At 40.2% G+C, this 23,721-nt stretch overlaps 1 protein-coding gene across 8 annotated transcripts in view; it reads right to left on the minus strand.

Annotated features, from left to right (window-relative positions):
• Positions 1–21,833, minus strand: part of CCDC62 (coiled-coil domain containing 62) — a 34,991-nt gene extending 13,158 nt beyond the window's left edge. The window contains exons 1-10 of one of the 8 annotated variants that reach the window (XM_074356528.1): positions 21,605–21,833; positions 18,216–18,408; positions 16,928–16,997; positions 15,708–15,874; positions 12,597–12,698; positions 10,969–11,140; positions 9,127–9,228; positions 3,932–4,020; positions 3,467–3,582; positions 712–1,437 (exon numbers count right to left, since the gene is read on the minus strand). In XM_074356528.1, the coding sequence (XP_074212629.1) occupies positions 712–1,437; positions 3,467–3,582; positions 3,932–4,020; positions 9,127–9,228; positions 10,969–11,140; positions 12,597–12,698; positions 15,708–15,874; positions 16,928–16,931 (1,478 nt within the window). In that variant the 5' untranslated portion in view covers positions 16,932–16,997; positions 18,216–18,408; positions 21,605–21,833. The other 7 variants (XM_074356525.1, XM_074356526.1, XM_074356529.1 and 4 more) reach the window with 7 other exon arrangements.
• Between the last annotated feature and the right edge of the window lie 1,888 nt (positions 21,834–23,721).

A 23,721-nucleotide genomic window follows, 5' to 3' on the forward strand; every position in this document is an offset into this window, starting at 1 on the left:
GTATCTATATGAGATAACGGATGTTCACTGAACACATTGTGGACATCATTTCATGACATACTCAAGTCAGATCATTATGCTGGACACAAACATACAGTGCTGTACGTCAGTTCTGTCTCAGTAAAACCGGAAGAAAAAAATGACATTTATCAGCCGGTTAAGTACAAATATTCTTTCTCTTACATGATTTTAAAAAGTAAGACAGTGTGGGGAATGTAAAGTGAACACAAAGGCCAAAGCAGCTGGATGTGTCAATGAGCCAATGGGGGCGAAGAGAATTTCTTATCTGGGGTCTAGGGAACATAATCTGGACATGAAAGAAACTGCTTATCAATTCAAAAGGATCCTGGGTGAGGAATGTCCCAGAGCAGCATTCTAGTTTGTAAAGTGACCTACCCGTTTGTTCTAAAATAAAACATGTTTGCTCAGCTCATGACAACTGACTTTGTTTTTAAGCAAAACCTTTGCCTCAGAAGCTATCCTAGGTACAAACTTCTCACCAGAATCGAACACCGTCTGATTTGCACAATCAAAAAACTCCACGCCTGGGCTGTGATGAAAAGAGGAAACGGTCTGTCTCAAACTCAATTTCTGCCCGCAAACACCGCTCTCTGCCAAGCAGCAAGCATGAAGTGGCTGCTGCAACCCTTTATGTTTCGAAACACAGTAGGCAGGCGCCTTGGGTGTTCACAAAGGTGAAGGACCACTCACCTCGCCGAGGAGCTGTATCTGGTCCCACTGGCACTGCCCGAACAAGTGCACACAGCTCTGTGGCGGACGACCCTCTGCACTTTAGGAGGCTTGAAGATGCTCATCCACTCCACGTCGGACACGTGGCCCGGGGCTTCAATTACGAAGTTGCTCGGGTGGCAGCACTTGGATTCCCACATGTCACTTTCGCCCCGACAGGCTTCATTTTTGTGGCAACATGAGGCGCCAGACCTTTCCATGTGATCTGGACATTCAACATCCAGCTTTTCTGGTGGTTTCGAGCCAGGACAGCTGGCCAGGCCCAGGTAAACACCGACGTCCTGCCACTTCTCATCGGACACAGATGTCGATGTTTCCGAGGGTTGTTTCTCTTCGTTCTGAACCCCAATTCCATCACCCTTGGGTGATTTTGCATGGATCTTGCAAAACGTACTTTTGTTTTCGGGTTCAGTCTGCATGTTTTCTCCCAGAGACCAAGACTTTTGTTTCTCCACTAAGTCTTTTGCAAATAGAGATGAGATAGCAATTACACTTTTTCCCCCAAATGAAGTATTAACCTGTAGCTTCTTCTCTTTGCACACATCACAAGAGCTCTTGTCTGACCTATTTTGCTGAACCAACGTGGTCTCAAATTTTTGGTCCTTAACCAGTGACTTCTGATTTTTCTCCCTCTTAAAATCGACTTTTAGGTGGTTATTTTCAAGGTCTGATAAACACATGTCTCTGCTATGGTGGCATCACAAAAAATGGAAGTTATAAGGTATACTTGTTACTGTCATTCCAAGTATTTCACTCAAACTTCATCAGCTGAGCTAACTCCTAAGAAGACCCAGTTGTCTGAGTTGAAAATTTAAGGTAGCACATGGATTCTTTCTTTAGAGCCCAATTTTAGCCCAACTTCCTCCAAGAAGTCTTTCTGACCACCAAGCCCACCTACCCACAGTCCTCTTCCCATCCTTAACTTACTGTCTATATTGCAAACCATTACCTTACTGTGTAAATTATCTAATTAATCAGACAGCAAGTTTCCTATTGTAACTATATCGTACACTGTTTCTTACATATATCCTGTCTTCTCAATAGACTCAAGTTTTTTGTTTTGTTTTGTTTTTACATGTAGAGGCATTTTTAATCCTCCTGGCACCTAGGACAGCCTTTAACATATACTAAAGGTCCTGTAAATACTTGTTGATTAATCTGTTATTTCTCTTCCTAATTCTATTAGTTTCACAGTAAACAGAGGTAAAGCCAGGACTGAAAGGCAGTGATTTAAGGTACAAAGATACACTGGAAAGTGCTGAATGTGTTTACCATACTGCATTCATGACCACCCCACTTATCTGCTGGATATTTAAAGCTGGTCTAAAGTAAAAGTGACATATGTGCACAAAATAAAGATAAAAATGTGATAAACCTTTTAATAAATCTTCTGTTAAAGTTTTTCATGTCACACATGTTCAGGTATTGTAATCTGTGTGACTCGGGTCCCTTCTAGATGGAGGCATTTGATGCTCTTAAAGGATAACCTCCATCACCTAGCCCAGGTACCTCCCAGGGGAAATGAAGCACAAAGAGGAAAAGGAGCCAGTAAGTGAGGGGGTTTGCAAGAGATCACTGGGTTGGTGTGGTGTGTATTAGCAGCAGCCGCAGCCAAGATACAGAGGAATGGTGTAATAACCCCCAGCAAAAGACCTTGGAGGAAAATACAGCATGCACAGCGAAGTGCGGTGAGTCCCCAGTCACACTGGAGCAGCAGTTGATCCTTACACCCCTCCCTGCAACTACTGACCACTCCCATCCCGAACCCCACCCTCCCAGGGAAAAAGAGCTGTCATCCAGCCCAGCTTCTGCCCTCAGGTGCACATGGGGGCGTGGGGAGCTCCCTGAGTTCCTGTTCCTTTCCATGACTCCCTGCAACATCCCTACCTGGAAAAGTGGATTAAACCGAGCTGTGGGACAGTCCTATGCTTGTTAAATTAAACCATGCCTCATATATTTATATTTCAATTTTACAGAAACCAAGTTAATTCAAACACTGCCTGTTATGGGTAAGAGCAGATGTCTCTCATTAACAAGGAAAACAGGAAAATCGAGCTGAGAGCAAGATCAGCTCCGACTGCAGTTTACGGAGACCATTCTGTTTCTGTTTTGTTTTGCTTTTGGGCGGAGTGGGGGGAGGTCAGGGTGGGTAATTAGGTTTCTTTATTTTTCCTTCTGGGAGGTACTGGGGATTGAACCCAGGGCCTCGTGCCTGCTAAGCATGCGCTCTCCCAGTTGAGCTACACCCTCCCCTCCCCACCTTACTTAGGCCATTCTCCACTTGATCTTAGCCAGAAGGCCGAGAAGCGATTCAGACCATTCCTCTAGAATGACTTTTTCTAGGCAAGTATCATGCCCTATAGATCTTTACTTTCCCTATTCTGAACCCAGGGTGCTGAAAATGGAGAGTGCTGAATGAATAAGTGATTCATCTCTGTAATTTCTACTTTAGTTCAAAGCCTTCTACACAACAAACACACAAATAATGTGTTTAATGAATCTGATCAAATGTCTAAATGAGGATCATGCCTAAAATTCTAAGATCGGGTCTCACCACAACCCAGGGTTAGAGCGACAATTATCAGCTCGCACATATTTACTCCCTACCACATGATGAGTAGTAGTAGGTACTGGCCCAGAGTATGAACTTAACAAATACTGGCTGAGTGATGAAATAAAACACAAATCACATTAACAGCACCTTAACCAAGATTACCTGGATTCCAGGGCCTTTGATTCCTCCATCTTTGAGTCATATATCTGTATCAATTCCTGAGAATTTTCCACATTGAAATTAAGAAACTGCAGATCACGCTGTTGTTTTACGTAAATCTGGCAGGGATAATGACAAATCAATTTAAAGCGTTAACAGCAAAACTAAACTGAGCCAACAACCAGCATTTTCAGGTGCTAAGACAGGTCAGATGGTGACTAGGGAAATATGCCATGTATGTTTGCTTTTATTTTTCCCTCTGTTAGCACTGAGAGTTGTTAATATAACTAGTCTCCTAACCCTTAGCTACCATAAACAAGACCCTATCTGCTAGGCTAAATATGCCATACCTTTAGTGTAGTTAGGATTCTAAAAGCCCCAAACACGAAATCACCTGGCATACACTTCAGCTAATGTGATGTCTGTAAATGTTCCCCACCAACTAGAGCAGGGTAACTGGGCACGTACCTGTCTCATATTATGCAGTTCTGCGTTCGTACGTTCTTGCTTTGACTTTGCAATATCGAGTAACTCATCCTTTCTTTTTTCTCTCTCTGCTATTTAAGAACAAAGATTATTCAAATATTGTTCCTAAGTCATATCAGCTCAAACCTCTTCATTTCCAACAACTTAATGCACAGCTAACATTTTCTCCTCCTCATTCCTGAATTATAAAATTGCAAAATATAAAATAGATAAACAAGTTCATACTGTATAGCACAGGGAACTATATTCAGTATCTTGTAACTTATGGTGAAAAAGAATATGAAAAGGAATATATGTATGTTCATGTATGACTGAAGCATTATGCTGTTCACCAGAAATTGACACATTGTAAACTGACTATATTTCAATAAAAATATATATATACAAAAAAAAAGGTAAAACGGATGGCTGGGGAGAGCTTTAACCTGTAATTCTGACCAGATCCTTCAGCAAGCTTGAAAACTTTCATAATACAATTAATGCTAAGTCAAAAAAGGATTCAAAACTGTATCAACTCTATGATCAAATTACATGTGTGTGTTTGTATATAGATATGCATAGAAAAAAATCTGACAGCAAGATTACAAGAAGTTATTTTTTAATGGAAGGATCAATGACAATTATTTTCCTCTCTTTTTTTTTGTGGGGGGAGGGAGGTGATTTCTAAATCTCTAGAATTAAAAATATTACTTTATTTTTTACTTTTTCCACATTACACAGTAACTTATGAATGCATTTTCCTTGTAAGAATACAAACAACATATTACCTTTATTAATAGAAAGAAAGCTAACATTACAAGGGGCGAAAAGTCACTATTTTTCCTGGCATGTAAGTCAGTCTAATATATCCTCACAATTAGGCTATCTCTGTGCAACTCTCACTGATCAAAGACCGAAGACATCTGGACCTATGAGGTGACCCCGCTGGTAGACAGACTTGTATTTCCATTTTAATAAAAGCCCGGCACACCTTTAAAGATTTCCTATTTCTTGAAAACTCTTTTTACCTGATAGGTAATTAAGATTCAGAATTTTCTTTAAAATATATAGTATTACACTCAATTTCCTAATGCCAAAAGAACAAATAGTTGTTGTTGTTGTTTTTTAAATCTTCATTCTTTTACAAAGACCATAAACATTCTGCTGAAACACGGGACACTTCACTATTACTAGAGTTGGGATATAAGAAACCAGTATTTTTTTTCACTTTTTTTAAATTAAAGTGTAGTCAGTTTACAATGCTGTGTCAATTTCTGGTGTACAGCACAATGCTTCAGTCATACATGAATATACATATATTCGTTTTCATATTCTTTTTCACCGTGAGCTACTACAAGATATTGAATATAGTTCCCTGTGCTATACAGTATAAACTTGTTTATCTGTTTCATATATACCAGTCAGTATCTGCAAATCTCAAACTCCCAATTTATCCCTTCCCACCTCCTTCCCCTCTGGTAACCATAAGTTTGTTTTCTATGCCTGTGTGTCTACTTCTGTTTTGTAAATAAGTTCATCTGTCTTTTTGGGTTTTTTTAGATTCCACATATGAGTAAATATCATATGGTATTTAAGAAACCAGTGTTTTAAAAACAGTTTCAGAACTTGGTCAACAAGAATCCACAGAAAGGAAAGATCTAAAGTGCTATATACAAAGACTGGTAGCAGAAAAAAAAGTAATATTATGCTTAGGGAGAAATAATTTCATTCACATAGAAGTGAGAAATCAACAATAAATTTTTCACCTAAAAAAACCCACTATCTTTTTTTTTTTAGACATTTTTTTTGAGGCTTCTGTCTTGTTTATTTTTTGGAAGGGTAATTAAGTTTACCTATCTGTTTATTTGATAGAGGTACTAGGGATTGAACCCAGGACCTGGTACATGCTAAGCATGCATTCTACCTCTGAGCTATACCCTTCCCCTGAAAAATGCACTATCTTATAAGAAGTTGAAACTACATGCATAAAATGACCATCTAGTTACATGAATCGGTTCTGAGTAAATCAATTAGTTGCAATCTAAATCTATGGTTTTTTAATAAAGCACCTTTTCCACACGTCATTTTTCTCATGGATGAAAAAGAATACAGATATTTATCATTATCACTTCACACTTGGAACATCACAGAAAGTGTTTAAGGACAAGAGGCATGAGCTTTGCTGGAGATGGTGACACCGCCTGAGCAGCGTTTTTGCAGAGTGTTTGCTGGTGGTCACGGGGACCAGGAGGAGAGAAGCATGAGGAGGGGCCTGTGAAAAGCCACCGCTTCCTCCCCAAACACGCTGACGCTCAGCCCTTCCAGCAGGGTCCGCAGCAGCACCTTACTTTTAAGGGCAACCCTCGTACACAAAGGCAGAGTGAACGCTGTGGTGTCAGCTTAAACTACTACGTCTCTTCCGTTCGATTCGGAATTTATTTCTTTGCATTAGATGAGTCAACGCCATAACAGAGGCCTATAAAGCTAGTGGACTTGCATTATTTATGTGGAGCCACATTTAGTTTATATGAATTCAATGCTGTGCACAAAGAAAACAATAAAAAAGGGAAGGCAGCTCCTTTCACAGCGGAAGTGATGCCCACAGCGCTGCCCTCAGTCCCACCCGCCTCTCGTGCTAACATCATCCCGACAGGCTGGGTGCATCTCCGGTGTTTGGAGACGCTTGTTTCAGACACAGCACGGCTCCTACACAAAAGCCAACTACTTTATTTGGAGCTCAAGGGTAATTTTAACTATATTTGAGTGTTGCCTTAGTCTGACTTTAGAATAATCTACTGTTGCATAAAATAGAAACGTTTCCTTAGATCTGGTATTTTCCCACATGGCTGGGTTATCAGGGTGGGGGATGAAAGTGAAATGAGACCGCCTATTGTCACAAGTTGGTCGCAGAAAACAGAGAGGTGTGGAACTCTCTGCTGACGCCTGCCTGAGCAGGCAGCCCAGGAAAGACAGCACAAAGGAAAGGGCACTGCAAGTCTGGACCTGCCAAATCCGGCCAAGCCTCTGTGCCTCTGACCGCCTGGGAGACCTGCGGCAAGCCACTCAGTCTCCCGGGGCCTCGCTGCCGAACTCTCAGGCCCACACACAGGCAAACTAGTATCGTTTTATTTGCAAACTTCTTATGAGCGGCATGTGCAAACAAATGAAACACATCTCTGAGCTTATGTGAAGAACTTCATCTTCAACAAGAGAAAAAAAGTTTTAAATTTAAAAGTACATTTTAAAGACCTCTTCCAACTTCAAATAAAATGTGTTCATTTTTAGCCAAGGCACCTGACAAAAGAGTATCATTTAAAAATTATTTTTAGGCTTAAGTCACTTTTGTAATTTAGACACACAAAATTTGTTCTGAGCCAGTGGGATGAGAAGAAAAGATGTTTAAGGAATCAGCTCAGGAGATGGTAAAAAAAATCATTTCACAAAATGGATCTAACAAATTCCATACACCTTACCTAGTAATACATAAGAGAACGTATGAGTAAAAATAGATGAATCAAAAAGAGCTGAGACTATCAAAATACCCTATAAATTTTTTTCCTTCCTCTGACCTCCCACAGCATTTTATTCATAGCATTTGTATAGCACCACACTCTCTGTGGGCCTCTGAGCTTCTTAGCCACTAGCAGAGTGCCTGGTACACAAGTGCTGATCCAAAGACAGTCTGAATTCAACTGTAAAGCTACAAATACATATATATATCTTTATGCATATGTATATATACGCAAATATCTTTATACGCGTTATCTTTAGCAGCATGAGATTATTGAGAAAGCAATCCTAGAAATAATGAAATATTGCCCTCTAGTGGTAGAAAACTGCATTTCCCCAACTTTAATCACAGGATAAAACTTAAGAATTCCATTTTATTTGAAAAAAATTTAATATAATACTGGATTTTGCCCTTTAACTTACAGAAATATATTCTCCTTCTAGAAGGAAGGACACTGAGGGTAGGTATGAGTAGACCCTAAATTAAAATGTTAATTTCATTTCTATTTGGAACTTTACTTCCAAATCTATGATTTTCTTAACACAAACTACCAAAATTAAAGTCTAATAAAATCTTCTCAGCTGGCCCATATATAGATAATAGCTCTATATTGGTGATTCTTAATTTTGGGAGTGGAGAAAGGAGAGGCTTTCGGTAGTGGAAACTCTGACACACTGGGGTGGACAGGGGTTAGAGTGTGGGCGAATGTGGACGGGGGATGGAGTGCAATGTTTATGTTTATCAGAAGGGGGCCTGAGTTAAGCCTTATTGACAAACTTGCTTTTAAATCATGAAAATTAATTTCCGAAATTTTTTTATTTTAGGGACATACTGATGTAACAAAACACGTGATTGTTTTTCCAACTGTAATAATTACAGGTGATCTATTTGCCAAACTGGAAAAATGCTGAATTCCTAGTTTTTATCTAGTGTTTGCAAAAGTATAAACATCCTTCCTTCTTTAGCTCATAAGAGTCTTCCTTAATTAATTTTTAAGCACAAGTATTTTGTTTCTAGTGACATGTATAGTCACACACTTGAACTAGAAGGGACGGGGGTGGGAAGGAATAAACTGGGAATTCGAGATTTGCAGATACTGACAGCTATATGTAAAATAGATAAACAAGTTTATACCGTATAGCACAGGGAAATATATTCAATATCTTGTAGTAGCTCACAGTGAAAAAGAATATGGAAATGAATATATGTATATTCATGTATGACTGAAGAATTGTGCTGCACACCAAAAACTGACACAACATTGTAAACGGACTATAACTCAATTAAAAAAAAAAAGAAACCTAGAAGGGACAATAGCTCCTCATTTTCAATTTTGGGGTTTTTTTTGGGGGGCAATTAGGTTTATTTATTAATTTTTTTTTAATGGAGGTACTGCAGCTTGAACCCAGGACCTTGTGCGTGCTAAGCATGTGCTCTACCACTGAGCTATACCCACCCCTTAGCTCCTCATTTTAAAGAAGTGGTAACAGAGTTAACCAGGAGGCATAACAGCTTTAAAGTTCCCTGCCTGGTCCCTCCTCATTTCTCAAAAGGTGTGAAAATCAATTAAACAAATAAACTGCTTTGAGGGAGGTACAATTCCTTTAGGCTGTCATGGTAGTATCATAGAAAGTTCAGGTTACAAATATATAACTATTCAATCACTTAAACTAATTATCTATTTTACCAGTAAAAACCAGTTCATCATGCAGGTAACTTTTCTCTTGCTTGAGGCGAATGATCTCTTCTCGTTGCTCATTATTTTCTGTTGTCTTTTCATTTAGATCCTCTTCACAAATAGAAGAAAAAAAAAAAGTCCTCAAATAAATAGTAATTCCTAGAAGCACACACACTATGGATACCCTTCATGTCCCCGGCACCCTCTTCCAATTCACATGAAGTCCGGTTGGCTCTATAGCCAAAATACGCCCCACATCCAACATCTCATGGCATCCTGGGCAGTGACCCTGGCCAAGGCTTCCACTGTCTCCCCGCCCGAACTGTGCCTCTCCCATTGCAGCCTCCTGCCCACAGAGCATCAGGGCCATCTGTGAGCTTCTCTGTTAGAAGCCCTCGTACTACACTCAGGATGGAAGCCCTGCATGGCCTGGCCCTGCTGGCCACTCTCCCTCCTTTCATTTCATTCCTTGAACTTGTCCCCGCCTCAAAATGCACCCCAGGACTTTGGCATTTGCGGCTGCTTCCACCTGGCAGGTCTTGGCCCAGCTCCCGTCAGCCAAGATTCAGCTCAAAGGGTTTCCTCAAAGACGCCTTCCCAGGGCACCCACATTAAATCAGTCTGTTTCCCTCACTCTCTAGTCCACGATCTATTACTTTTTTTAAAAAATAAATATTGAATTTATAAAAAGGCATATAAACTGATATAACAGATTTCTTACTTTTTATCTTACCTTACAGAGCATTCAATAAATATTTATTGAAAGCCTACAGCGTAACCCAGGGGCTGTGTTATTAACTGTAGGTGCAAAAGAGAGAAGACAGAGTCCGCCCCTACTGTCAAGGGGCTTACAGTAAGATTATGGTTTTTAGCTGAAGCTACAAGTGGAGGCACAGTTATGATTTGCCACAAGTCATGGTATCATAACAAGACTTTTAAGAGGTGGAATCTTTGAAATTAAACCTTTCACAGTTTGAACAGCAGCTCGTTGCCTCGCGAGGCCCCCGACTAGGGACGGAGGCAGAGTCACTGCAGCCAAGCCCGGCCCTGGCATCCTAAGGCTGTCTGTTCCACAGTGGGAGCCAGTCGTCATGTCTAACGTGATGACCACTCATAAACGGGACACTCTGGGTGCAGAGCAAAGGGGGCCTACCTCCACACCACCTGGAGACAAATGTAAATTTGCTCGCCATCACCTAGATGCATATTCAATACCTGGCACTAACTAACCTACTGGGCACACCCAGCCTTCGTTTCATTATAAAACTTCGGGTAATAGAAAAATGAATCACAGAGTTACTGTGAGAGTGGGAATATAGAACAGGAGGACGTGAAAGGAATTTTCAAAAATAAAAACATGAACTGACTATACTTCAACAAATAAATTAATTAATTAGAACATGCACCAAAAAGCCACTCTGGTAGTTTGTGTGATTATTGGCAACTGCTACTCCTTCCCTGCCTTCCTCCCACAAAGGGGCAGAGGATGTTTCTCCAGTGGTTGACTCTGGGTTCAGCCATCTGGCTTCCGGATACGGGCGTTTATCAAGTGCTCACGGGCGCAGGCCACTGAGACACTGGCACCGGTTGCTACGAAGCCTAGAGCAGCAACAGCTAACTGGTGCAGCCAAGGCAGGATTACTTTAAAAATAGAATGTGTTAGGCAGCTTCCCTCAACTCTGTTATTTCTCTTGCCACACAAAAATTGCAGCATAACTCTATACAAATGAAATGAACATTTTGTGGTAGGACCTGAAGCCAGCAATCTCCTCTTGGTCGTAAGATTAAGCAAACCTAAATGAAGAGATATATTCCAAAGAGAAAAAGCCCAAGTGTATGCCTCTCCCTTACCTTTCAGTTTATTGACTTCAACCTTAAGTACCTTCAATTTCTGCTTGTAATCTTGCTTTTCTTTCACAATGCAAGTCTCCACCATCTTAGCGTCGCGTAAAGCGTGCTCCAACAATTTAAATTTACCCGAACAGTCAGCAATGTGATTGACTGCCTCAATGATATCTTTGTCCTAAAAACCGAATTTGAAAAACTGTTATGAAAGATCTTTAAATTCCAACTAATCAGTATGAAAAGACTACATTTATTAGGATCTCATTTGTGTGCCCGGCTTCATACCAAGCACACTTCCCGTGTGTTGACTCACTTAATCCTCATAGCAACTCTCTGAGGCAGGGGCTACTGTCATCCCTCCGTGACAGAGAAGTGGACAGTCAGTCGGCCACTATGACACGACTAGTTAGTGACGGAGCGCTGAGGTGAACCCAGCCGGCTGGCCCCTGACACCACGCACGCACACCGCAGCGCAAGTTCTCAAGAAGTTTAGAACCAGACCACTGGGTTACCCGTGAGGCTGTAACAGCAGTGGGAGGGCTGGCGGCCCTCGAGGGGGGCTTATTCACTGGATTTCAGATGAATCCAGCAGCACCCCCCTTCTTTCCAGTGTGTTACAATGACAGAATCCAAGACCTCATCCCAAACCTACCCAAACCAGAACCTCTTCTTGTTGACGTGATTGTTTTAATTACACAAAAGGTAAGTGCTTTTTGAAAAGCAATTCAAATAATACCTGAAAGTGTAAAAATAGTAAGTAAAAGTACCCCCCCATCACATGGAATAATTTTTATTAGCAAGTTTTACTCTTGCTTAAGCAGGACAAGGGTGTCTGCTATAGCGTCATATATGCGTTCCTAAAAAACCTCAGTCTGCATATCTCACACTAGGGGGAAAAACTGGGTTGGGGCAGACCATTCAATCACCGATGCAACTTTGTGATCAGACCAGCAGCAAAAAAGTCATCCTATTACATAAACGAACACAGTTTAGCAAATGCCCCTGCAGACACATCAGTCTGGCAGTCCTTTTCAGCACCTTCACTAGTACCCTCAGCTTTGCTGCGATGGAAACCGTAGGGGCTGTTAAAGCCACAAAACTGGTCATTATTTGATTAAAGACAACTCTATAGATTTTAATATTTTCTCTTTAATTTTATGAACCACTCAAAAAATTAATGTCCTGGGAAAATCATCTATGAATTAGTACGCGTGTCCCCTCTTCACCTGTTGTCACACGAGTGCATGTGTTACAGCAGAAGAGACTGTTTATCCACCATGTGAGTGGCTAATTCAACTGCTTGGTGGCTAAGGTTTCCCCTCCATGAAGAAAAGTTTCACAAGCACTCTGAGTAGCAATGACTTTAGGAGACCTAGTAATGGATACCTCAGAGGCAAGCGAGCTCACCCAGGCCTGCTAGACGGTGGCGCGCCCCGCGGGTGAGTCCTGCCTCCTCCATCAGGGCTGTGGGGGCATCATTTTTCACTTGTTCCCTTCAGCCAGAGTTTACAAAAAGAGAGCAACGCTGACAGCTCCACCTGTCCGAGATGCTGTCCGACAATGTAAGTGACTCTGCTTTATAAACTGCAGAGTGCCCTGGCAAATGGGGGTGGGTACAGGTTATTCTGAGTTACCTTGAGCTTAATCATGGTGGTGAGAGCCTGTTCCCGAGCTTGTAACTGTCCCACCTGAGCAGAAAGTTCCACTAATGTGTTGCTGAGATTTTCATTTCTGGTCTATGAGGGAACAACAAAAAATACTAACTGAGTCATTCATTTAAAAGCTGTCATTACTCTCACCTGCCACAATCTGTGCTCACTCTTCTGTTTTGTTTTTTTTTTCTTTGTTTATTTAACTTTTTTTTAGTAACCAAGCAGGCGAAGTAAGCAGTCATCAGAAAGGAACACAAATACCTATTTCCCCATTATCTCTCAGTACTGTGTTTGCTTTACTGAATTCTAGCAATTATGTTTATAAACATGTCTATTTCCTAATGTCTTTTATGTGTAATCCTAGGTTGGCAAGAAAGAAGACCAGGAATGAAGGAATGAAAACTGGAGTAGTAACAGATTTCCTTTGCTGAAATAAAGTAGCATTAGTGAACTGCAGTGCATTTTTTTTTTAAACTCTGTTGAGTAACTTCATACTAGGGTATTTTTATTGAGGTATTCCCACTTACCAGGGTTGTTTTTAAACCACAGATCTATATTTGATGTAAGTATTGTGTGCATGATGTGTTTATTAGTTGGGAAAAAAGGGATAATCCAGTTTCTTAAAAGAGATCTTCATGGAGGAAACTGAAATGCATTACTACTGAGTGAAAGAAGCCAATCTGAACAGGCTATACACTCTGTGATTCCAACTATGCGACATTCTGGAAAAGGCCCAAGTATGGGGATGGTAAAGAGATCAGTGGTTGCCAGGGGTTGTGGGAGAGAGGGATGGAGCAGAGAGGGTTTTTAGTAGTGAAACTATCCTGTATGACACTGCAATGGCAGGTACAGACCATTGCTTGTCAAGTCCCACAGAACACACAACACAAAGAATGAACTGTAAGGTAAACTACGGGCTTTGGGTGACAATGATGTGTCAACATAGATTCACTGATTGCAGTAAATGTACTACTGTGGTGCAGAGTCCACATGTAGGAGGCTGGTGGGGGAGGGTGCAGGGGGTCTATGAGAAATCTGTACTTTTCATGCAATTTTGCTATGAACATAAAACGGCTTTAAAAAAAATAAAGTTTACTAATTATAAAAAAAAAACAAAACCCTTCCTGCTATGGACTGAATTGCACCCCCTCAAAGGCCTATGTTGAAGCCCTAACCTCTGATGTGATGGTATTTGGAGGTGGGGCCTTTGGGAGATAATTAGGTTTCGACGAGGTCACAAGAGTGGGGCTCTCAGGATGGGATTAGTGTCCTTTTAAGGAAAGACACCAGAGAGCTTGCTCACCTACTGTCTCTCCCTCTGCCACAGGGGGACGCAGTAAGGAGGTGACTATCTACAAATCGAGAAGACTGCCCTCACCAGAACCTGATCGTGCCGGCACCTTGATCTCGGGCTCCTGGCCTCCAGAACTGTGAGGAAAGAAAACCCTGTTGCTTAAGCTCCCAGTCCATGGTGTTTTGTTACGGCAGCCCAAGCTGACTAACAATTCCATTTTTTAGTTCAACGTATCAAGAGACTCCAGAATAGTTTTTACTTATTTTATAGTTAGAAACTGTCCAAAATAGTCATCTGAAAAAAAAAGACATGAAATAAGGTCTGCACTATTACTACGAATTACTAAGACTCACTGTAGTCACCAAGATCTAGACTGAGTATCATTATGAAACATGAAGACCATAACAAACAAACAAAAGACGGCTTCCCCTTTGTGCCCCTCAAAAAGCATGGGCTCAAAAAATGTCTGATGACTCACCATTTAGAACTGAAAACTGAAAAGTCACTCTTACAGATTTTATTCCCAACGTGCCACTAACACGATGTAGATCTTGTTTTTTTATCAGAGCAGACTTAGCATAATTTGAAGCTACTTGATATTGATCTCAGAGCCTGAGAAAGATTTTCTAAAATAACCCATTGTTGATAAAATGATAGATGCTACTAAACCAAATGGCCCCACAGCTAGAAAAGGTTTTTACCAGATTTTGAAGGTAGTTCCCTGGGCTATACGTTAGGACTTTATTTTCTATATAGTAGTTTGTATCTCCTAATCCCAAACTCCTCATTTATCCCTCCCCTTCCCGCTTTCCCCTCTGGTAACCATAAGTTGGTTTTCTATGTCTGTAAGTCTTTTTCTGTTTTGTAAGTAAGTTCCTTTATATCATTTTTTTTTTAGATTCCACGTATAAGTGATATGATATTTGTCTGTCTCTTTCTGACTTACATCATTTAATTTGATAATCTCTAGGTCCATCCATGTTCCTGCAAATGGCATTATTTCATCTTTTTTATGGCTGAGTAGTATCCTATTGTGTGTGTATGTATATATATATGTATCTTCTTTATCCAACCATCTGTTGATGGACATTTAGGTTGTTTCCATGTCCTGACTATTGTAAATAGTGCTTCTGTGAACACTGGGGTATATGCATCCTTTCGAATTAGAGTTTTTGTCTTTTCTGGATATATGCCCAGGAGTGGGATTGCTGGATCATACAGTAAATCTATTTTTAGTTTCTTAAGGAATCTCCATACTGTTTTCCATAGTGTCTGCACCAATTTACATTCCCATCAACAGTGTAGGAGGGTTGCCTTTTCTCTACACCCTCTCTAGCATTTATTGTTTGTGGACCTTTTAATGACGGCCATTCTGACTGGTGTGAGGTGATACCTCATTGTAGTTTTTTAAAAATTTATTTTTATTTTTTTTTATTGACGTATAGTCAGTTTACAATGTTTTGTAAATTTCTGGTGTACAGCATAATATTTCAGTCATACATGTACATATACACATTCCTTTTCATATACTTTTCCGTTTTGGTTACTGCAAGATATTGAATACAGTTTCCCTGAACTACACAGTAGAAACATACTGTTTATCTATTTTATATATAGTAGCTCCTCATTGTAGTTTTGATTTGCATTTCTCTGATATTTAGTGATGTTGAGCATCTTTTCCTGTGCCTACTGGCCATCTGTACACACACATGCATTTTGAACGGAAACATTCAAATCTAATTTTTCAATAACTGAAACAGAATTTGGGCTACCAAAGTTTATCTTAAAATAAAACCAACCTCAAGGTCCTCAGAGAGGAGAGCAGAGTGGGTTGCCTTTTGAGCCATTTCCTGAAGCTGTAGCTGAGTCTTTTGAAGAGCAGTTTGACATTCAATCTGGTTAGATTCAAGGGTTTTTACTTTCTTTGTGAGTGACCTGATTATTTCAGTTCTTTTATGTAGTTCACCTGAGGGAAATGTCATCAATAACTTATTTGTGGTCAGATCTGAAGCTGAAAATGAATTATTTTCAAACACAAGGTTAAAAAAGTGTGCCAAAGAATTTTTTAAAGGATAATTCTTCTTTTCAAAGTTTTTACTTCAAAATGCATGCTACCATACCCTAGTCAAGAAATAGAATACTATTAGCAGTCCAGAAGTCCCTCTATGTCAAATCCTGAACAGTCTCTCCAACTTCCCACCTTCCCAACCAAAGTCCTGATCTTAATCATTTCTTTGTTTTTTATTATCGTTTTACTACCTATGACCACATCCCTAAAAATAGTTTAATTTGAACCATATGTAAATGGAATTGTACTCTATGAATTCTTCTGCTTGCTTTTTCTCCCCTTAAGATTATGATCCTGAGATGTATCCATGTGGCTGTGGGCATCTCTCCTTTGTGCTCTGTCATCATTACTTAATATCTCACTATATGATTATGCCAAAATCTATTTATACATTCCACTATTGATGGTCATTTGAACTGTTTCCACTTTGCAGCTATTCTGAACAGTGTTGCTGTTAATATTCTTGTACATGCATTTCTGTAAGAGTTTCTCTAGAGCCTTGACACTCAAAATGTGGCCCGTGGACCAGCAGCACTGACATCACCTGGGAACTTGTTAGAAATGCAGGCTCTTAGGCCCCAGGCCTACTGCATGTATCACAATCTACACATTAACAAGACCCTTAGGTAATCATGTGTATACCGAAGTGTGAGCTTGCTTCCTAGAAGTGGAAACACTGGCCCCAAACTATGTATATCTTCAGCTTTACAAGAATTGTCAAATAATTTTCCAGAGTAGATGGACCAACTGACACTCCCACCAGCAGTGAATGAGCCTTCTCTTGTGCCACACTTCTACCAATACCTGATGTTTTTGGCCAGCCTGGTAAGTGTAAAAAGGTCTCATTATGGTTTTAATTTGCATTTCCCTAATTACTAACGAGAACAAGAAGCTTTCTGTATATTTATTGGCCATTCAGTTTTCCATGAAATGCCTATTCAAGTGTCTTACTCATTTTAAATCCAGATTCCGATGGCTATGCAGGCAGACTGCAGAGATACTGTGGTTCAGTTCCAGACGACTGCAATAAAACGAGTATCACAATAAAGCAAGTCACACAGGCTTCTTGGTCTCCCAGTGCATATGAAATTTATGTTTTCAGTACTTGTTGTGTGCAACAACATTATATCTAAAATACAATATACATACCTTAACTTGAGAATACTTGATTGCTAGGAAATGCTAACCATCATCTGAGCCTTCAGTGAGTCATAGTAGTAACATCAAAGATTGCTGATCACACATCACCATACCAAATACAGTAATAATGGAAAAGCTAGAAATATTGTGAGAATTACCAAAATGTGACCCAGAGACACAAAATGAGCAAATGCTGTTGGAAAAATGGCATTGATCGACTTGCTCCGTGCAGGGTTGCCACAAACCCTCAATTTCTATAAAAAGTCTTATCTGCAAAGCACAATAAAACAAGGTATGCTTGTATATAATCTGTTATCTTTGTTCTTTACCATGTCTATAAAAGAGATGTTAATTATATAATATTATCATCCATCTAGCATACAATCAAATTAAACACTGCGTTTATGTATATATACGCGTGGGTGGGTATGGTCAGAGTAAAATCAGATGGTGATCAAAGAAATGGAAAAGTGACATATATTGAGACTGTCACGTTTACAGAAGCCTTTGTGTAATGTAAGTAAAAAAGGAGGGCTCTATGGTTATCTTTCCACTAAACAGACCTAGTATTTTCCCCTCTAGTACATTCTAGTATTCGTGTAGTGTCAACAGAACACTCAGACTTTAGGGCAGCACCAAAGAGATGATGGATAAAATATGGTAAAGGAAATTTCTGCAAACCATTTTTGAGGCTGCTGTAATGCCAAAAGATGACTGTTTTAGGCACTTAAGATCAGGTTCAGCACCAAAAGTTTAAAATCTCTGGGTTAAGTCCAAGAGAAATGGCTAGCCCTGTGGCATCTTTATTCAGATTCTCGGCTCAAAACTCATTTCCTTCAGGTTACTTTTGACACCCCATGGTGATTAGAACTCTCCCCAGCACTCTTTCTGTAGTTAAGTACTTTGTGTGCCCTACTTTCATGCACATTGTGTTTGTCTGATCCGTTGTGAGTGTTCCTGAAGCCCCCCAATCTTCAATTACACTAAACTCCAGGACAGCAGGGGCTGCTTTGAGATGTCCCTTTTCTATCCTCCCCGCGAGCCCTTTTAATGTGCTGGCAGATACAAGTGTGTGGTGTCTAATTTGCAGGTGCCTGACCTTCTAGTTTGCTGCAACGTTCTTCCAAAGTCAACACTTTCTGCCGATCCTCTTCCCATGAAAGAAGTTGTCTCTGATGTACTGCGACCATATCATTGAGCTCTTTGTCCCGATCTTTTAATTCTCCAATGAGCAGCTGCAGCTCTTTCCGCTGTTTCTCGATAGTGGAAATCTCAACTTCTGACCCGATGTTCTAAACACAGAAAAGTGGCTTGAAGTCAAAATAAAACTTATCAGCATAAATCAGCCAAAGCATATTTCCCAAACAATCATGTCTTCTTCTGCTGGCAATTCAAGGTGGTAACACCAACTACGTTTCATTCACTGATTATAACATGGCATCAAAATTATACATACTGAGAACAAGTTCACGCCTACTGGGCACTCTACCTCTATTGTGTTCTGTGGCACCATACACATTACTCCTAAAAAGTGGGGCCATTTGCAAAACCTTCACTGTTCAACCACAAATAAACCCATTTCTGCATTTTTTCTTTGCAGTCAACCCCTTCCTTTTATCAGTCAATATTATCCCTCAGTTGGCCCCAGCAATTCTAGAGCAATTGAAAGCAAGGGAAACAGGAAATAATTACTGTTTAAATGTAAACAGTTCTCCTAACATCTAACTCATCTGGATACACTCAACCTACCAAAAACAATTTAATATTGTGACTGGTCCAAACTTAACATATCTACTAAAAAACAAATTTTGTAAAGGAAAAATTTCAGATATACACAGAAGACAGGAGAACAGTACAATAAACTCTCATTAACCACCATCAAGATTTTGCTATATCTGTTTCAATTTTCCTTTTTCTTTTGATAAAAGAAATTGATAAAAAATACATTTCACTCTTAGACACTCCAGTATGCACTGCTAAAAGTGAACATTTTTTATAACGATGCCATCTTCATGCCCAACAAAACTATCTATAATAATCCTTTTAAGTATACATCATTTTAAAATCTGGTGCAGTGAAGTTGGTCTGACCAAAGCGGGAATCTAGAATTAGCCACTCAGTGGCTCTAAGACCTTAGGCAAGTTACTTAACTTCCTTAAGCCTTGGTTTCCTTGCCTGTAAAATGGTAACAACAGCATTTTAACTTCTTAGAGTTGTGTGGACTAAGCAAGATAAGCTCTGTGAAGCACTTCACAGTACTTGGCACCACAGTAAGTGTTGATAAAAAGTTAATAAATTGTCAGTCTAAGAAAGAATAGAAATTTTTATTCCAGCCAACCTGAGGATTATAACCTGGGACACAGTCTTTCAAAAAGCTCTGAGGGCTGTTCTGCCCATAAGAGGTCAAAGCAGTTACATGTGTTTTCAAGATAAAGGGTCAAAATGCCATATTGACCTTTACGCAGTCAGATCTGCACATACAGGTGAGTAGTGGGTATTCATGATCCCTTACAGGATTGAGAAAGGAATGTTATCTCCTAAAGCGTAATCTTGGCAGCACCAGGAGAAAATTGTTGTTTTTTTTTTTTTGGAAAGCAGGCATTCCTATGTCTTCTAGAGGGATCTAGTTAAGGTATAATGCAGATGCAAAAAGCACACTAACGGAGAGGAGGTAGTGGCTCAAATGGCAAAGAATATTTTATGTTAAATTTTTCTTGCCCTGCCTTAAAGTAATTTTTCATCATAAGCTATCAAAAAACATTAGCTATTATTATTATTATTTTATTATATTAAGAGTGTAAGTCACATTCCGAAGTATGGTACTGTCCCCATCTATGAAATAAACTAAAAACAAGCTGAATCACTAAGCTGTACATCTGAAACTAATGCAATATTTAAATCAACTATACTTCAATTAAAAAATAACACTAAAAGTGTTACTTTAAGAATTCCATCCTAAAGACAGTAGTTTAAAGTTCACCAGAGGCCCATGTACACATTATTACTGCTTTCAGAAAAAATAAGATTTGTAAATAATGACCAGTGAATCACTGCTAATTACTAGTACTAGTCACTAAACACAGAACATGGAATTTGATACCATATATCACTCATATCTGGAATCTAAAAACACACACACACACACACACAAATGAACTTACATATAAACCAGAAACAGACTCACAAACATAGAAAACAAACTTACGGTTACTGGGGGGGGGGGGGGGGGGGATAAATTTGGAGTTCCAGATTTGCAGATACTGACTGATATAGATAAAACAGATAAACAAGTTTATACCATATAGCACAGGGAACTATATTCGATATCTTGTAGTAGCTCACGGTGAAAAGAATATGAAAATGAATATATGTATATTCATGTATGACTGAAGCATCGTGCTGTACACAGAGGCCGACACATTATAAACTGACTATACTTAAATTAAAAAAAAAAAAGAAAGAAAATGGAATTTGAAGTCGACAGATTCCAAGCGACAAGACTTGAATTCCAGTCTTTGGGAAAGCCAGTCATTCACTCAACCAAGTGGCTGGGGAGACAGCAATGAGACCGCCGGGAAGGAGCACATATTCTAATGTAGGAAAACAAGCAAAGGGCCAAAAATACCAAACACGTTCCTCTCATTCTATACCGATAAATGCAAATCTTGGGCAACTTTACTTCCAAGACTTCTCGGTAAAACGGCTTATAAGAGAGCTCCTCCACTCGCAGGTCACTGGGAAGCGAATTAAAGACAGGAAGAGAGGTGGGGAGCAACTCTACAAACACCCATCCTTATCGTTAAAAAGGGAGCACCCAGGAGTCGCCACTCGACTTGGCGCCGGGGTTGAACAGCAAGTTTTTATTAAGGTAAAGGAAACGGATGTGACGCTCCATTTCTCTTCGCCGTCCTGGGGACTGTTTTAAATTCTGAGCAGAAACAGTTCCTGAAAAACCAGCCGCGTTCGGCCCCACTGCACGTCGCCCCGGAGGTCTGCGCTCCTCTCGCCCCGGGACGCGCCGGCGGACACGGCGAGCCCGCGGCGGGTTGGGGGCGCGGGGCGGCGGCCGCTCACCTGGCGCCCGGCCAGGAAGGAGGCCGAAGGGTTCATAGGTGTTTCCTCCGCCCCCGGAGAGAGCCGGTGTGCGCAGCGTCACCTCAGAAACGCCATCGGCGCGCCTGCCCGGAGCGGCGGGGCGAGCCCCGAGCCCCGGAGCCCCGCGCCCTCGCCGGCCCAAGCAAGCCCACCCAAACCGCCGGCCCAGCGGAGCGCGCCCGGCCCGCCCGGCCTACGGCGTCGCCGAGGGGCCGCCCTTGCTCTCGCGACACCCCGGCGGCTCTCGCGACACCCCCGCGGCCGCGCGACCACCCGCTCCATCTCCCTTCCCTCGGCGTTTTGTTCTCGCAGATCCAGGCCGCAGGCTCTCGAATGGTTGGTCTGGCGCTGAGAAAGCCATTGCCCTCCGTCGGCAAAGAACCGGTTCTTTACCGTCACCCAGAGATGATGAAGCCAAGGGACGGCTGTAGAACCGTTCTTTACCGTCACCCAGGTTTACCACGAGTTGCTCGCTGAATGATTTCCCGTCTTTCCCTCCTGAACTGTGGGCTTGGTCTCGTTAGCTGCTGTGTACACCCTTACTGAGAACGGGACCTGGCGTGCAAACAGCAAACAGATGGGGGTAGACGCCAGCCCTGGCCATCCCAGCAGACAGCTCTAAAGTAGGAATCAGATAAAAAAAAAAGGGGGGGGGGTTTGGCGGCGGGGGGACTCCTGATGTAGCTCTTGCACAAGCTTGAACAAGCTCTTGGCGCTTCATTCTGGGTTAATCTAAGGTTGTTTCACGGGTTGTTTCATAGTCACCCTTTTACTCGTTATATGGGAACTGAACTGGACCATGAAAAGATGCTTATCACATTTAATCCCTGTTCGCCCAGCCCCTACTGCTTAACCCCTCAGATGGCATTCCTGCTGAGACAAATAACCACTCTTAATCATATTTCAACTTTACATTTTGGTTGACTGTGAATTAGCAAAACATGCCCCTGTGTTCATAAGAGACAATCTGATAATGGATAAACAAAATTTCTTACTTCGAAATTTTACTGACTTGAGTGACATTTACCTCCTTAGCATAGGCTTATGTTCAGGAAAACTGGCAAGACAATGCCTTAGAATTTAAAATCAAGAAAGCAAATGTTGACTAAAATTTGTTGTTAAAAACAGGCTATCAGTAGATGACTATGCAGGAAGTCTTGGTGGAATGAGAAAAATGAAAAGGAATGTGGTTCAATGTCAATATTCCAATTGAGGAGCATTTTTATTCACACACTTCTCAAATTTCACCTTTGTAAAATTTGGTATTTTTCTAAGAAGCCCTAAAATGCCATTGTTCACCAGGCAACCACATGCCTACCACTCACTGTAAAAGTACACGTACAGGAAGAAAGGAGCCTCATTTTATGAGATTATGGTTGGTAAATATTAAATATGGTAAAAGGATTATTATGACTAGTTGCAAATAAAAAAAAACTCAGTATTTCAAGTTCACTCCCATGTTTTTAAAACAAAAAATCTTTAAAGAGGAAATATAACTTAAAAAATGACATGTTTTATGAAAGCTTCAAGAATTACACTGCATCTGATTTTACACTCAGTCTAATTCAAACTGATGAACTGAACAGACTAGTTTCCTTACCTTATTTCCTAAGTAAAGGAATTTAGTAAATTCTAACAAAGACAGAATCTGAAATGTAGAGTTCGTCTTTAAAACAGTAATTTTTAAAAACATTTTTTGGGAGGTAATTAGATTTAATTTTGGAGGAGGTACTGGGGATTGAACCCCCATGCAGCTCTACCACTTAAGCTATACCCTCCCCCCTAGGATAGTAATTTATCAACTTTTTAACTAAGAACAAGAAAGCTACCATGGATTATACCTCAAGTGACAACTGATTACTGAGTCTTCTATGTAATAACTAAAAAGAAATTTAAAATCACATATTGCCAGCATGTTTTTTTAAATGAATTAAAATACTACGTATCAAAACTGTATTTGCATTTGAAGTTGCCAGCTTAATCATGGCAAATTTCTTACATATTTATATATGAGATTAGGCTGTTTAAAGGTTTGTATATTTTTTTTGCTAAAAATACTAGATTGTGAAAACAATACAAACATACACGAATGTATGAATTAAAGTCAATCCTTGAACTATTCATATATTTTAATCAAATATTAAACTGTTGCATTTTAAATTTCAGGTTAAAGAAAAAGATTCACACATATTATACACAAGGACGATTTTAATCCTGCATTTTCCTGCAGTAACATCCACTGTTGGCTATACATGGATTGAAACTGCATTTGCCAAGAACTGTGAACATTAAGAATCTTTACATGAAGTCAAGTGTTGATACAAGCACATAGACATCTTCCAGCACCAACAGAATACATACGTAACATACCAAATGGTCTTGATGGATAAATTTGCTTCATCATATAATTTAATCTAGTTAAATTTACAGTTAATGCAGAATTTCATTTTAATTTATACCTTTATTACACATTCTAAGATTTTAATTATTTTAAAAAACCCACTGGCTCA

This window comes from Camelus bactrianus, chromosome 32 (genome assembly GCF_048773025.1).
Source record: "Camelus bactrianus isolate YW-2024 breed Bactrian camel chromosome 32, ASM4877302v1, whole genome shotgun sequence".
NCBI lineage: Eukaryota > Metazoa > Chordata > Mammalia > Artiodactyla > Camelidae > Camelus > Camelus bactrianus.